Genomic DNA, 16,467 nt, shown 5'->3' on the forward strand with positions numbered 1-16,467 from the left:
GTATTCCCAATTTATCAACGAACGCTTCTAAAACAACGCGGAATATCTGGACGAAATCGTCGATTTTCCAGCTGACTATTTTAGAAACCTGTCCACCTCGAGCCATAAATTTTGTTGCATTCAGTAGTACGTATCCACACACTAATTTGGAGGCGTCGAAACGCCCTAGAGGCAACGAAGCTCGCCTTCCCGTTAAATATGTACATTTCTTCTCTGCTGCATTTCTTCAGATTCTCCCTCTTCTTCCATTCCAAGGATACGCGTAAAAGTACACCTCTCACCGCTTATCGCTATAATTTTTATTACCTCATCTATTAGATACATTAATTTTATTATTATTAGCGTGCCGAGTAAGTGGTAAGAAAATGAAGACAAGAAAAAAATAGCATTTACGTTCATGACTCGGTTTATCGCTGCTTCTAGTATAATCCATTGCACGTTCAATGATAGTTATTGCGCATACACGTGCGCGACACGTTCGATAGCGATTGAATCTCATGTAAATGGCGAAGCTCGAACGAGCAAGCATAATTTCCACGCATTTACATACAAATCGTCAATAAGTGGTTTTACTGTTGTTTCACTGGCGAGACGCCCTGGTGTTCCTTGTAAGGATATACTGCATCGTAAACAATTTATTGCTTTATAACTGCACCGCTTCTTGTCTCTTTGGGCCCGTTTCCACGAGCACCCTCGACGCCCTGGTCGCGATCGACCTGTGGTGCGGTGAGATAGTTCCAGTCTCAAACTGCTCGTTTCTTGGATCATTGTAAACGTTCCAGGCACATCTTGTCGAAAATCTTGTTCGTCGACAGGGCGGTAAATCACGGCTGTATCTTCGACGCCTACGCGTGAAACTCTCGCCGATCACAGGGGGTCCTCTGTTAACATTCATCAGCCTGTCAGTGAAATGAACGACGGATAGGACTTTAAGCGTGAAACCATATAACAAAGTAGCGTTTCAGTGGTCTTCCTGCATGATGGTTTAAGGACTTTTTGCTAGTGGTCGCGGGAGAATGCGTGGCTCTAAAACTTTTAGAGAATTCGATGCTTACTCATTAGACGATGGAGAATTTTAAAGAGCGGCGTTGTTACGATAAAATGATCAAAACGCACAGTATCAGAAGGAAGAAAAAATCATGCGATTTTAATCAATAATTGAATGCCAAAAGAATTTCAATTCTGGACGTACGAAGAATTTCGATGTCAAATTATTTATCACGATAAAACTTGGTATTTCAGGAGCCCATGACAACGATGTTCTTGGCTCTACAAGGCGGCAAATTCGATCATCCGAATCGGCTGTTCTCCTCGATCGCTCTATCTTGGAAGAATTGCCAACGGGACACTTCGGATGTCAAGGTTTGTTCCATGTTTCATTCTTTAAAGTCGCTCATTAGTTACACCTTTACAAAAAGGAGTAAATTAATGCACTTTTATCGTCTGTTGTCTTTTATAATAAATTATTCGTTAACAGGAATTAATTCCGGAGTTCTTCTTCCTACCGGAAATGTTGGTGAATAGCAATCGCTATCGCTTAGGTAGGCAAGAAGATGGTAGTGTAGTTGGCGACGTTGAATTACCTCCGTGGGCATCGTCCCCGGAAGAATTTATACGAATCAATCGAATGGTACGTTCAAGAAATTCTATTCAATTCAAATGCATATATTTTAAAATATATCGGGCGAACTATATTTTATTACTTTAATTGCTACAGGCTCTAGAGTCAGAATTCGTGTCCTGTCAATTACACCAGTGGATTGATTTAATATTTGGCTACAAGCAGAAAGGTGAGACCAATCGATATTACAACGTTAATCTGATTGCCCTTCTTAAAAGAATTATGTAAAAGAAAATATAGCCAACGAAACATAAAATTTTACAAAAAATAATCCTCAATGTCTACTTTGTTGTAAATACAAATACTTCAAATCAGAAAAGAGCTATAAAACCAAAATTATTAAAAAAGAAGAAAGACAATTCGAATCCATAGAAAGTCTTACAAAATCTCATTAATTTTTCCGTAAATTTTTCGAAGGAATCAACGCGATATCCGTACAATGGTGCGAGTAGTAGGTTAGACCGGGTGTTGGGACACGCGTGGTCGAGTCAAATTAGATTTCCACCGGTGGTAATTGCCGGTGGCGCCTCTATATCCGGCGCTTCCCCGAAGATGTTGACGCCAAGGAGGCAGCGGTTGCCGGCGCTCGCCGCGCGTATGGAAGGAATTAGTTTTTAGTTAGCTTCCTCCCGGTCTTGTCCCAACCAATTAGGCACGTGTGCCGGCCGCGACAATGCGCGCCACCCCTAATACGCAACACGTTTACGGTTGGTTGCACGAGAGTACAGGCAACCGGATATACCGGCCACGAGCAATCGGCAGCGGCTTGAAAGATATGCAATGCGAGGATATATAGTTTTTTTTGGTAGTAAAATTAAATTTAATGGCTTGGGAACACGAAAGATGTATTTTCATGCGGTCATCAGATTTATTTAGTGCTGAATCACGAGGAGATAATATGGTCTCAACTTTCCTTCAGAATAAACAAATATTTGCTCTGTGAAAACTGTGACGACAACAATTATAGGCGGCTGATTAACTTGTATTTAAATGGAAATTTGTATGAGTTAATTCGTGTTAGAAATATAAATGTTTTATTGGAAACTAAAATTTGCCTTCCTTAAAAATGTTTTCCGCGAATTTTCTTTTAGGTCCGGAAGCAGTTCGAGCAACGAACGTTTTCTACTATTTAACGTACGAAGGTAGCGTGGATCTAGATACGATAACCGATCCAGTTATGAGAGAAGCCATAGAAAATCAAATTCGAAACTTCGGTCAAACACCTTCGCAACTTTTAATGGAACCGCATCCTCCGAGAAGCTCGGCGATGCATTTGGTAAACAATATTCATTTCATAATACGTCATGCTTCTCGATAGTCAAATCATTGTTTAGCACCGTAGAACTATGCAATAAGAAGAGTGTGCAATGTATCGTAGGTAATCTGTCTAGAAAAAGGAGCAAAGGATCTCTGTGAACTAGACTAACAAATCTAATAAGGATGTGAAGTCTTAAAAGTATTCTGTTAGTTTTAGAACAGTAGTACTAATCTCTAGAAGAATTCATAAATTTATTGAGTTAGTTTAGAGTTTGATGGTTTAGATCTATCATTTAAATTTTATCATGCGGTACCTTCGTGGTTTTTGTTAGATAGTGTCCTTAGCGTCAAAGCATACTCTTTCCCTTCGAAGTACCTATGTTCTAAAACGAAATTATTATACAACGAACTGTCTAAAATTTTAATGTAATTTTCATTTGTGCTTCAATGTGATTTAAATACGCTACTTTTCATCATATCATGACTAACCTCATGCGTCCTGCTAAAACAAATGATCAATTAACGAATCTTGAACGAAAAGGAACAATTTTTATGATCTGAATATTTCCAAAGATATGATCTTTTCAATATTAGAAATTAACTTACCATTTTAAAGAAGCCTTATAATTTATTTCGTATGATCAATATTAAGGAAATTTCGTAGCTAAAAATTACACTAGATTTATATTATTTCAAAGCCGCACCGAACGTATAATAAAACTTAGAAAAACGCAACCTCTGACATACTTAACAGAATACTAAATTGCATCTTCTACATCTCTAACCAAGCCACCCTCGAATCATACAACGACGAGTCACTATATATATATCTACCTACAGAAGCGTACAATGCACGCTTTTCTTTCTGTTCAATCGTCCCGAACGAGAAGAGTACCGCGATGTTTGACAAGACGTTGCCAACCGTGTTGCAGTCGCCGATGATGTTTTCGAGTATCCCAGACGACGTGTGTATGACCATCAAATTCCCATCGAACTCGCCGATCTGTCATATTTCGGCTAACACGTATCCTCAATTACCTTTACCATCCGTCGTCACAGTCACTACTGGTCAGCAATTTGCTGTCAACAGATGGAACACCAACTACACGGGTATTTATTTGAATTTTATTTGTCATTTTATCATCCTTAAAAATCCTTAAAAATTTATTAACATGCAAAATAATTTATAGCATCTGTGCAATCGCCAAGTTACGCAGATACTCCACAAGCACAAGCTGCTAATCAACCATTGTCTATGGATCCTGTTCTGTGTAAGTATAACGAAGAATAGTAAGAAATATTCCGTGGAAAGAGTAATAGAAAAATTCCTACAATAAATTTCGTAGCTCAAGCAGCGAATAGTCCGAATCCCACGTTACGTCGTCACTTGGGTGACAATTTCAGTCAGAAGTTGAAGATAAGGAGTAACTGCTTCGTCACTACAGTGGATAGTAGATTCTTGGTTGCGTGTGGTTTCTGGGATAATAGCTTCCGCGTGTTTTCTACTGAAACTGGTAATAAGGCTTGTGGATATGTATTTGCGTTGAAATACGAACAAATGCCTCAGTTTGGAGAAAAGGAAGCAGGAGATCTTCTCTAACATAATTATTCCTATTTTCAGCAAAAATCGTACAAATAGTGTTCGGCCACTATGGAGTTGTTACATGTTTGTCACGTAGTGAGTGCAATATCACTTCTGATTGCTACATAGCATCTGGAAGTGCCGATTGCACGGTCTTGTTGTGGCATTGGAATGCCAGAACACAGACGATTGTAGGTGAGGGTGAAGCACCAGCACCTAGAGCAACCCTTACGGGACACGAGCAACCAGTGACTGCTGTTGTCATTTCCGCTGAACTGGGCTTGGTCGTTTCTGGATCTTATTGTACGTAATTAACCAATGTTTGAAGTTTTCATTGTAGGTTGAATTTTGGTGTATTAATCAAGACATAAGCTTATAAAACAGTCTCAATGATGAGAACAGAATTTAATGAACTGCGTACTATTTGCAGACGGACCAGTTCTTGTGCACACAACTTTCGGTGATCTTCTAAGATCATTGGAAGCACCAAATGGATTTTCTTCGCCTGAAAATATTTCAATGTCGCGAGAGGGTGTCATCGTCGTAAATTACGAACGTGGGCATATAGCAGCTTTCACTATAAACGGAAAACGGCTTCGTCACGAGTCTCATAATGATAATCTTCAGGTAATTCATATTAGTCTCAACAACGCGATAGTATTTCATTCCTTCTTTTATCGTTATAGAATTATGCTGCTGCTGAGACAAGTACCGGTATTTTTTTAGGCTCGATAAGAAATTAATTATTGCGTTACAATTTTCATTCTTCCAGTGTCTACTCCTCAGTAGAGATGGCGAGTACTTAATGACAGGTGGTGATAAAGGAATCGTAGAGGTGTGGAGGACGTTCAATCTAGCTCTTCTCTATGCATTCCCAGCTTGTGAAAGTAGCGTACGTTCTCTGGCACTTTCGCATGACCAAAAGTAAGTATAGCTAAATTTCGTATCATTCATATAATTCAACATTTTTTCATCTCTTTTCCGATTATCATAGGTTGAGAGAAAGAAGTTTATTACAACTGCCAATCCACAATTGCAATTTATTTAACGTTTTAGGTTTCTCCTAGCTGGTCTGGCCAACGGGTCGATCGTGATCTTCCATATCGACTTTAATAGATGGCATCACGAGTTCCAGCAACGCTACTAAGACTGTTTCGCGTACGTCTAGCAAAGTCGAACGAGACACGAACGTAGTTCATCTATCGTTCGTCTTCCTTGTACAACATCGACAGATTTCTCTCAGTCATGTATGAGTAGGAACGGTAACATCCACTCAAAAGTCAGTTTTGCAACATCCGATCGTGTGTGCAATTCCATTCGAACAGATCTACGATTCGATCGCAACGTGTCGAATTTGAAGAAAAGGAAACCGCATCGTGCAATAACGCGAGGATTGGACAAAGCGTTCATCGACTATCTCGATCGTCCAAAATAAAAAAAAAAAAAAGGAAAAAAAAAAGGAAAAAACGATTTCGAGCATGGTGAACGAACTCTGATCCTCTAGTGTTTACAGATAGGAGCAACGAGCAACGACGCTTTCGTAATCGTTTATTACAATCAAGTAGTGGGCGCAGAGAACAGTAGTCGCCGAGCAGCAGGTATACTTATGATATTCAGCGTTTTAGCAATAAACAAAAGAAAAAATAATAATATTCGCTTTCTCGCGATTCTATGGGAGAATATTCGAGTGCTTCCGTGAGATGACGCGTGCGAACCGATGCGACCATGCGTAAGTGCGCGAAGGTGAAGCGAAGTGAAGTTTCGAGCACGGGGGAACTGGCCAGGCTCGAGCACGCGTTATTCTACGATTTCGATTGGTATCGATACTTGCCTCGAGATTTCTAGCCATGCAAAAACCGAGAGAGAGAAAGATAGAAAGTATGCACGAGGACTCAACAAAGAAAAGAGAAATAGATACGAATCGCATCATTCCCTCTCTCTTGAACCGCTAGTCAATTACGAATACATTCAAATTTATCTGTACGCTTGCGAATACTCGAAGGCCGATTCTCTCGACTCACACCGTTCGAGGGTGCGTGGCGCAATGATGTAATCGTGATCAGATCCTCGGACAGTAAACTCGCAACGACGTAATCGCGAGTATCTCTGCGTGGCATGCCGTAACCACGTTATGTTCGTTTCGTACGAAAGGAACATGAGCGTGGTTATGGTCCTCCGGTGACACATGTCTAGTGCTAGAGTAACGTCCCGTGTAAATACGATTATCTCTACGGCGTATAAATATACATAAAATATATTATATATTATATATTATATACGTACACGGATAATTTCGCGTTAAGGTGTCGAGCGAATGAGCGACAGATAAGGGAGAGAATTGTATTTCTGCGCTGATGTCGTAATTGCTGCTCGTGATAATGAGACACTTTTTGGCTAAGCATTTAGTGAGTTCAGTTTTACGAGACATAGGACCGTAAACGACACACGTACACGTGTACTCGAAACACAATCCCACCTATAGAGATTCCTTCACAAAAGACACATCTTCAAATCTTTACACGTTTGCACAAAGAGGCACTTTCGCAGGGACGATCAACGCTTTTTTCGCAGGGCCGTGCACTGGGTTGCCCCAATATCGAGGAATACCCACTCATGTACACAAGCACATACACACACAATATAATACTATTCACCGTAATCATCACTATCATCCCGCAAACACTTCCTATTCCCCAATATTCACGTCCTTCGAAAGAGATCCTAATTTTTTATCAAAGCCGTCCAGCTTAACTTTTTGCGAGGATATTTCTTGGTATTTTCGCACGCAATGTATAATTAATCAGCAGAGACGAAGAATTATTAATAGGCTTTAAAACGAGCGAGTCTGAATCACGTGGATTTACCCGAATTCGTTGACGTCGATCCTATAATGATCGCTAGAGATCGACGTCGTTCGTGTGTGAGCGTGTCGCCCGTATGACGATTCGAATGGGACAGAAAAAGGCTAGGATTGCACCTCGTGAACAATCGCAAGATCAAAGAACGAAAGAAACAGAGATAAATGTGTAAAGGCAAAGATCGGTCAAATTGAACGGATCATCGAAGAAGTAGGAGGAAAATGTAGGACGAATTTTTCGAGAAATAACAATATCGCGAATGATCCATGCGACTCTCGTCTACTCGTCGTTTCGCTGTATCACGAATGCTAGTCACTCTTTCTTGGATAAAAATCGGTGTACATCACTGAATTAAAGGAAACGCGTGTGTGCACACCTTTTATTGTTTACGATTGATATTCGATCGGCATAAAATGTCGTTCACTTTCTATGGTGTAGTATGCTAGCGAATCGCTTTTATCCAATGGATCAATGATTGTTCTTTTTACACGCACGCTTGTTAGTCATCTCGGTAGATCTGAATGTGTTTCCCGTCGGTAACGATCAGTGACGTGATATTCAAGTCAGACGGTATTCGTAAACGAAGGAATGAAAAGTAAGAGGCAAGAGTGGCGAAGAAACGGTGGACAAAGTGTGTGAGGGCGCGAAAAGAGGTTGGCGTGAAAGGAAAGGTGGCGTAAGTGAGAATAATCCGGAACGTGAGTTTTGTGGCCACGTCGGTAATCGTCGCGACGTGATATCTCGCGAGTCTACACAGTGGCGTTCGATAGGATAGAGACTTAATTTCGACACGATTCTGTGCGATTACCCGCGGAAAGTACTTAATATTAAAGAAAGACAAATCAGACACGATGGATTACGAGAATGTATTCTTAAAATAGAAAAATTGTCCTGAATTACGATATAAGATGTAAACGTCTCAGGATGCATCTAGTCAAGACTCGCGACGAGAAACGTGGCGGATTACCGATGGATCCCGAATTTCTTAGATGTCGATACACTTAAAAAAAAAAAAAAATAATCATATTACAGTACCGTCTACATGGTAGATCTAAAGTAAGTGCATGGTGCCGTCGTTTTAGCGATCAATCACTCTTGAGCTTGCGAAACAAACAAACAAAGAAGAAAAAAAAAAGATGTCACGATGTAAAGTTGTAATAACGATTTATCATAAAAGTTTTAGTGTCGGTTCTTGTATCGTGCACCCGGTTCGCTGCCGGTCTCGTTAATCGTACAATTTATACACGCATAGGACAATGTTACGTGTGCAACAACGTGTTAAACAATGGTATTATCGCTACTACTCGTTATGGGCGTGCTTATTGCATGATTGTTCGTGTTGTTTTGTTCGCGTGGAGAAAGAGAAAGAGAGAATGTGTATGAGAAAGCTTGCTAGCCAAACAGAGGGAGAAAAAGGAGAAATGAAAGAAAAATAGAGGAATAAATGCGCACGTTTGCTGTATGCGTGTGTGTGCATGTGTGCGAGAAAGGGAATCGTGTCTGGTGCTTTGAATAATGTTAATTTCTCGCGTACGCGTGGTGATAGCTTGTCACGCGTGCAACTGTTCACACATTGTACTTAATGTACAGTCCGCGTATTATCGACACCTTATTTTCGCTACAATGGAATTAGAAATGGGCAAATGGAAATATGAAAAAGGGGTAAAAAAAGAGAGAAAAGGAAGGCAGAAAAGAAGAAACATACGTGTCATTCTGGCTGTATTCTCTGCTTCTCACATAGTGTTTTTCCATCGAATTTAAATCTCTTCGAAGATCGAGAAAAAGGAGATTTGAACAAGTTCTTTCGAACTTTGCGAATTTGAAAGATTTGTGAGAAATTAACACGTCTGCGGAAAATAAACACTTAACAAGTGCGAAGCAGCGTAATCAGTGAGAATGTACCGTGATAAACGAAAGCAAGAACTTAAGAAAACAGGATAAGGAAAACAAAATGATATGAGAGAACGAGTGAAAAACAAAACAAAAAAAGGACAAAAAGATTTTAAAAAGAGGACTTTTTATATTTGTTTATAGGTGTGTGAGAATGCTACACTTTTCGAGCAAGTTGTTAGTAAATTCCCTCCATATTGCTATATATATATATATATATATATATAATATTATATATATATATATATTAAAAAATATATATAAAGGAAGTTAACAAAAAAAAATCAATTTTCTGTCCGTACTCGAACTTCGGTACACGTAAGAGTAACGCTACTATTTTAAATAACGCTAAGTACAACGCTACAACAAAGGTTTGCCTATATAATTATTATTACAACTACACTTTATTCTCATTATTAATTCATATGGTTATTATTAATTATCATTACTTATGATTACGAGGTATAATCGATTAGTGTTCTTGACATCACACGCGTTTGTGAATGTATTTTGACATGTGTACTTATTAAGAAATATTATAATAATTGAATCGGTAGACGCGAACGATACAAAAGAAAAATCGAACACGAAGAAGGTGAAATAAAGAAAGGAAACAGAGATTTGTACAATTCGAGAACGAGTTAGGGTTCGTCCGATGGTTTCCATATCGAGCCAAGAAAAGACGATGTTTGCGTTATTTATCGTGAATCATGAAGAAAGTGCGAGGTAATTGCGAACCATATGCAAGATGTTAGGAGAAAAATTACGCAAAAAGGTAAGAATACGAAAAAAGAGGAAGAAAATGTAAAGGAAGAAATAGGTGGAAAAATATAAATACACAAGAAGATTAAACGGTTCGTTTACATACGGAACTGCCCGTAGAAGTACTTACGTACGGATTTAATCAAACGTTCTAAGCGTAATCACGGGCGGATGAGAGGGACAAGCGCATAAATGTCGCGGGATAACACTTACTCGGACGCTTAGTCGTTAGAATCGTAACCTCTTCAGTATTTAACTGCGCCGCGGTTGAAGAAAATCGTGACGACGACGTGGAATCGATTCGATAGCGGGGAAGATCGAAACGTGTATCAGTGCAATTTGGATTGGAAATCCTTGGCGATTGTTTCGTGAAAGGGGAAACTGTCCCGTCGTCGCGAGCTTCTTCTCGAACGCGAAATAATTTTCCAATCAATCGATAAAAGTCAATATATGCGAGATTGTAGAGAGAAAACTAAAACTAATAATAATGCAAACAGAGAAAAATACGATGATGAAGAAGAAACACATACACACAGAGAATAATAAGGACATGTAGCGAAATCATGTAGAACTGCGATTGTTTAAACGTGATCATCGAGTTCATCTGCGTCAAGTAGTGTTTTATAATCGTGAGTCCGTTTCTTATGGTAAGCGATACGATTTAAATAATTGTACAGCATTTGTAATGCTACACGAGCCATCCGCTCTGGATTAAGCTTAAGCCCATCCGGTTCACAACATAAATAAACCAATTTAATCACTGCAGTTACATTTCTTCAAAGACTGAACATCGTTCCGCGGCATATTGTTTTCTATGTATGCATAATGTATATTTCACCACCACGTTACCGCCATGTCCATTGTTAATCGTAATTTCAAGCCAGCATTTAGAATCCTAATATTCGATTCGCTCTGAGAATGTTCGATTAGCAAATTGGGGGTGAAGTGAGGCAAAAGGGATAAAAGGAAAAGTTATGGCGTGGAGGGGGGGGGGGAGAAAGAAAAAAGAAATGGAAAAAAGAAAAATAATCGAGATACGAAGAAAGATAATAATATGGCCTAACTTTTTCACAACTTACGACGCGATGTAGATGATACGTAGAACGCCATAAAATGAAACAAAAAAAAAAAAAAATATTAAAATAATAATAATAATAAAAGGAACAAAGATGGATCGATGTTCGATCGACGAATAAATGACTGCAAAATTAATTACAGTTTTAAATGAAACCTCGATGCTTGTCTAAATATGATTTCCGATCGAAAGCCAAAATTGTAACTGCGTCATCATACGTCGGTCAGTCTCGTCGAAGACACGGGCGACGGAGGTTAATTCCCGGCACTTTTAACAGAGTACTATTAAGTAGAGGTACTTAAGTCATTGCTACATACCAATATAAGCTCTATTGCTTATTTTATACTTAGTATTATCGTAACGTTTCGATTAGAGGTAACATAATGGGAAAGTTGTATCTTAGCATAAGGTAGACTAATCTGTAAAGATAAGTAGTCAAATAAATGAAAAGTACATTTGATGTTGCAGATCGTTTTTCATTTACTTTCACTTTCACTGTTGTACTAGATACGCTATAAAATCTACATTGATTGATGGCCACTTACTAACCTTGAAACGGCCTTCAATGCCATTGACATGACCTCAATGACCAAGAACAGGATTTTAAGCTATTCATTTCAATTTTGTTTAAAATGAATCGACAAAGAAATCATTGGAATAGGTTTTCAAGAAACATAGCTCTATATGGTACCGATTTATTTATTTCATTCACAATCACAAGAGGACACTGGCGTGCCCGGATATACAATATAGATTATACACACTCGTTAGAAAATAGGTACATGTTACCAGCGGTACCGGGTTACTCTCTCCATTCGAAAATCACTTGTCCAGTGAAATATGTAAATACTCGTCAACCCGTTCGTTCGTCTCGTGATATGATATGCATGCGCGTCCCACACATATCGATCATCTACGATCGATATTTCATCGGTTTGACAAATCCAATGGAACGATGCGAAGTGAAACGACATCGTATCGTTCGACGTTACTCGAAAAATCCGATTATGGTAGAAAAAAAGTAACCCGCTAACTCGAACATCGACGCACAATAATAGTATACAGGAACAAATAGAAAAATGCCAGATTGAAAAGAATTCATACACTGACGATGAGTATCAGGCAGGTCGACGATTTCGCTTACATCGAGCGTCGCTAACTTTTAACTAATTCTCGTATTCAAAGTTATAATAATACTCAGCTACCAGCATCGGTTGCTGAAAGGATATTTCTCGACTTAAAATTAATACTGTCCCAATCCTTTGCTTGGACTTTGTTTGAGAAACCAGGACGCTAATTTTACTCGCTAATAGGAAAACACGAAATATAGTTGGCTATTGTTAAAGAAATTATGAGTAGAAAATGAACGAGAAAGTATTGAAGAGGAAAATACGGAAGGGGCCACGGAATTGGAAAATACCGGCGAGGTTGGAGTCCTACTGCAAAGCAATTAGGGATATACTGCAGTATAGCAAAGCCATATAAAAGACGCTACATGCATTAGACAGCACTGATCGTAAATTTTAATGGTATCTGTTGCTGTAGCTCGGTTCCTTTCTTTTCGTAATATTATATTCCTCTTCATAGTTACCCATGTCTATGAGAACACGTTTTCTGTGACTACTTTTCTGCTAGTAGCACTTATATCTAGTAACACTTATCCCTCAGTAACCTTCACTGGTGAATACTCGTGACCTTAGCTACAGTATTACGGTATTACAGATCTATTCTACCATGTATCTATTCCTTGCATACACATAGAAAAGAACGTTCTTCAGTCTCAGTACGTTTGAACGGCTACTCCAATTGCAAAACGATGCAGGCATCGCGGTAATTACGTTCACCGTATGAAATTGTTCGGGTAAGTTCAGTCTGTAGTACAATGCTTGTAATTCGTACGAAAGAATATAATAGTTATGTTAATTTTGTCTGCCGTGTAACCAACGATGGGCGTCGCTGGAATCTCAAAGGACGATCTCGATAAATTCACCGGCAGCCAAACTATCAAATTGACTGGATACGCGTATTAGTACAACGATTATACAAATATACGTATATATGCGTGTATATGCTCCGAGGATTAACCACTAAAAGCTTATGACGTTCTGCGCTACTTTCTACGATACTACACTATTTTGCGGCTTGGCACATTTTTATCGTGTCTCTACTGTACCTATGTTATCACCATTTTCTCTTGCAATTAGTTCAAAAAATGATCATTCTATAGTACCTCTTGCACAGTAATCTATGTTTCGATATAGGTTAGATATACTTTCAACTACATGGAACACAGAGTGTCTTTACAAACGAAATCTCATACCTTAATAGTTAAGCAGGCAATTATTCTGTCTTACGTATACATCGATTGCTCGCTTCTCGACGATCCTCCTCATCCGCCTGTCTTCCAAAGACGCCCATGTACATGCAACAATGCAGCTTCTGTACTTTTCATGGTTGATCGATCGTTAACCGACATAAAATACGAGCCATCGCGGTCGATCGAGGTATCATTAGACGCGTGACAATTGGTACCATTTTCCGCGCGCTTCTCTCGTACACCCCGTGTTCTTCAACTTTATACTTGGTTATTATACCTGTTATACATATTTCTTACGATACATCATAATGTCGCTTGTATACGTGTGATATATACACGCTCCGCATCGTTCGCGTTGATTCATTTCTTTACGACGCAGCCCTTCGCACGTGCATGCAACATTACCGAGTAGATACACATGTATTAGAATAAAGTTCGATAAATGTTCCTAAATAAATTCTCCATGCCTCTACGAGACGTTCCTTTAATTTCTCTTTATTAACTTAGGACGACTCTATTTCTCTCTCTCTCTCTCTCTCTTTTTCTTATACTAGCGCTACTATCGTCGATTTTATGATTTTTCCACAATTTTGTATTTCCTGAATTACCATTAAGAACTCTTACCTTCTAAATCTCCTAAATCTATAAGATTCCCAAGAAATCCTCTCCTTTCTTCCTTTTCCGAGAAAAGGATAGCTGAGGTAGACAGGCGCCATAATAGAAATTACCTACAACGGCCTTCACCGATTCAAACTCTTAACGTAATGATATCATTACCATTACATTACACACTTTCCTTGAATCGACTGTACTCGCTCGTTTCTGTATGTGTGTTTATTTGTTCGTTTCATATGAATGCACGTACCTCCGGGCGCGTTATCACAAACAGTGCCCATCGACGAGCTTCATACCGAAACACTTATCGCGTTAAATAAGAATATTCGCGCGAAATTGGCGTAGGAGCGTGAATTAGTAAACGTCGCTTTTGCTACATCTATTTTTATCTTGTTTTTTCGTCTATATTATCCTGCTCTTCGTTTGGTTGCTTCCCGTTGCGTTCGTGTCGCACGATTCACATAGAACAACGATTAGTAACGTTCACGGATACGTTTACGTTTAGGAAATATTGCTCTATTCGAAGTCTACAGGATTTATCTGGTTAAATCGGTTATTGTCCTTAGAATATTTCCTCGTGACGTCATGCATAGATTAATCGACAGAAACAGTTAATTTCGGAAGCACGAGAGAGGTGCTTTGATAACACGATAGGATCCATCCGGTGGATTTCACGAAGATCACTATCTGGAGTAACTATTGTATGTATCGTGTTGTTTATTTCGTATATTGTATCGCAAGCCAACGAGTGCAGCATAATTGCTGTGCAATAGTGTCACGTACATAAGTAATATGCAACCATATATGTTTCACATCGTATAACTAACAAACTTTATGCGCTGTTGACATCGTATTTGTAGTTTTCAGCGAGTTTAAAAATATTTGCGATGCTCGTTACATAGGCATGCAAAGATAAATGATCCGACTGAATCGGAGCTTATAGCATATTACGAACGAATATTTCTGTTTCGTAAAATACAAATTATAACAATATTTTTATAACAATATTTTTGAACAGCAAAGGATACTAACATCCAAATGAAAGAAGATTTACAATTCAGGTTACAATCACGGTTAAGGAAGCAAAGATAATGCTATATAAATAAATTTTAAGTCGTCGACGAGCATTACGGGTGATTGTGAAACAATTTCGAGTAAAATCTGTGCGTTCGATCTATCGTTCTCCGCGCTGATCCTTTTGTTCGTACCGATTATTTCAAAGTGCTGTGTATATAGCAAAGCTTATTTTCTCTATTCACAATTCTACTATTCTTTATATTTCGCCAGACAATTATTTTCCAATATTGTCTGTAGAAATTTCACGCGTCTATAGGAATCCCAATCGTTATCCTGATATCTTGGTCGTATTGTTTGATCGGAAAAGAAAAGGTGTTTGTGAAAGTATCGAGCAGCGAACAGTTCGCGCGTTCCGTTATTTCGGATCATCATAAAATTTTTCTCTATTCTCAACCATCTATTGGGTCAATGAATCTCTTTTCTCTTGATGATAAAATATATATGCTCGTGGTATAGTTGATAAACTATATTTCGTATTCGTGTGTACGCTTGAATACAGGACCAGCCTGGATTCGTTCTCAAAAAATAAACTATTCTATCTTTTATTTCTATCTTGCTCTCTTTCTCTCTTTCTTAATATTGTTTTTTTTTTTTTATACTTATATATATATTTTTTTTTTCGTTACTTTTTGTGCAAAGATAGTTTGAGCAACCTGGCCATCCATCGACTCCGCTATCATATTACACTTTTACAAACATTCTACTACGATCTACTGTTCGTTTACTATTTCACGCTCGCCACGTTTGATTATATTCCAAAAAGCACAGAGTGTGTTATGTCTTTTTTCTGATTTTTTTTCACATTTTTGCTTTTTTTTTTAATTTTTGGTTTGGTTTGTTTCTTTCGTGTTTCTTTCTCGAGCCCTTCTTTTTTAAGATAGGAATTGTACTTAAGTCAGTCAAGCGGTGTGCATTAAATGACGACAGAAGGAAACAACGCCCAAGCCGACGTCCGACAAGAACTGCGACTTCCCGCGATACTTATTCCAGCCGTGCTGTTTTCATCTGCAAAAGATTCGCGCTATTCCATATCGAAGTTTCACTTTTACGAACGTCCGCTCTTACTCGCCCAATCTTTCAATCAAAGTCAGTTGAGACTCGTTTAATTCTTCTCTTTAACCTTGTAATGTAAAGTTTGTCCCAAAATGATAGAATCATCCTAGTAAATGATACTTCTCATTGCACGATGCCCGATATGTTAAACAAAATTATAATAATATGTAACGTGGCGCACTACTTGCTCCATTAGGCATGTTGTTTATTCAATTAACAAAATTGCAAGAGGACACACATTAACAGAACTTCCAAAAGGTCAGATTATGTTCAGAAATGTTCAGAAATAATCATTCTATTAAGGAAAATTGTAAGAAGGATGAAACGTTCGCGGCATATAATTTCGGATTTTTTAAAATT

At 38.5% G+C, this 16,467-nt stretch overlaps 2 protein-coding genes across 24 annotated transcripts in view; one reads left to right on the plus strand and one right to left on the minus strand.

The window, feature by feature from the left end:
- Nucleotides 1–11,505, plus strand: part of LOC122568291 (neurobeachin) — a 417,885-nt gene extending 406,380 nt beyond the window's left edge. For 16 of the 23 annotated variants that reach the window (XM_043727883.1, XM_043727878.1, XM_043727870.1 and 13 more), the window contains 11 exons: nt 1,243–1,362; nt 1,478–1,630; nt 1,718–1,790; nt 2,713–2,897; nt 3,769–3,988; nt 4,069–4,149; nt 4,225–4,392; nt 4,500–4,763; nt 4,891–5,087; nt 5,233–5,384; nt 5,517–11,505. In XM_043727883.1, coding sequence (XP_043583818.1) covers nt 1,243–1,362; nt 1,478–1,630; nt 1,718–1,790; nt 2,713–2,897; nt 3,769–3,988; nt 4,069–4,149; nt 4,225–4,392; nt 4,500–4,763; nt 4,891–5,087; nt 5,233–5,384; nt 5,517–5,607 — 1,704 coding nt within the window. In that variant the 3' untranslated portion in view covers nt 5,608–11,505. The remainder of the gene's footprint in view (nt 1–1,242; nt 1,363–1,477; nt 1,631–1,717; nt 1,791–2,712; nt 2,898–3,768; nt 3,989–4,068; nt 4,150–4,224; nt 4,393–4,499; nt 4,764–4,890; nt 5,088–5,232; nt 5,385–5,516) is intronic. The other 7 variants (XM_043727875.1, XM_043727877.1, XM_043727889.1 and 4 more) reach the window with 1 other exon arrangement.
- A 223-nt stretch (nt 11,506–11,728) lies between these two features.
- The window catches only part of LOC122568295 (synaptotagmin-10-like), a 53,770-nt gene continuing 49,031 nt past the window's right edge, over nt 11,729–16,467 (minus strand). Inside the window, exon 10 of the mRNA XM_043727896.1 lies at nt 11,729–16,059. Within this exon, the coding sequence (XP_043583831.1) occupies nt 16,056–16,059 (4 nt within the window). The 3' untranslated portion in view covers nt 11,729–16,055. The remainder of the gene's footprint in view (nt 16,060–16,467) is intronic.

The sequence above is a fragment of the Bombus pyrosoma genome, linkage group LG6 (assembly GCF_014825855.1).
Source record: "Bombus pyrosoma isolate SC7728 linkage group LG6, ASM1482585v1, whole genome shotgun sequence".
In the NCBI taxonomy this organism is placed as follows: Eukaryota; Metazoa; Arthropoda; class Insecta; order Hymenoptera; family Apidae; genus Bombus; species Bombus pyrosoma.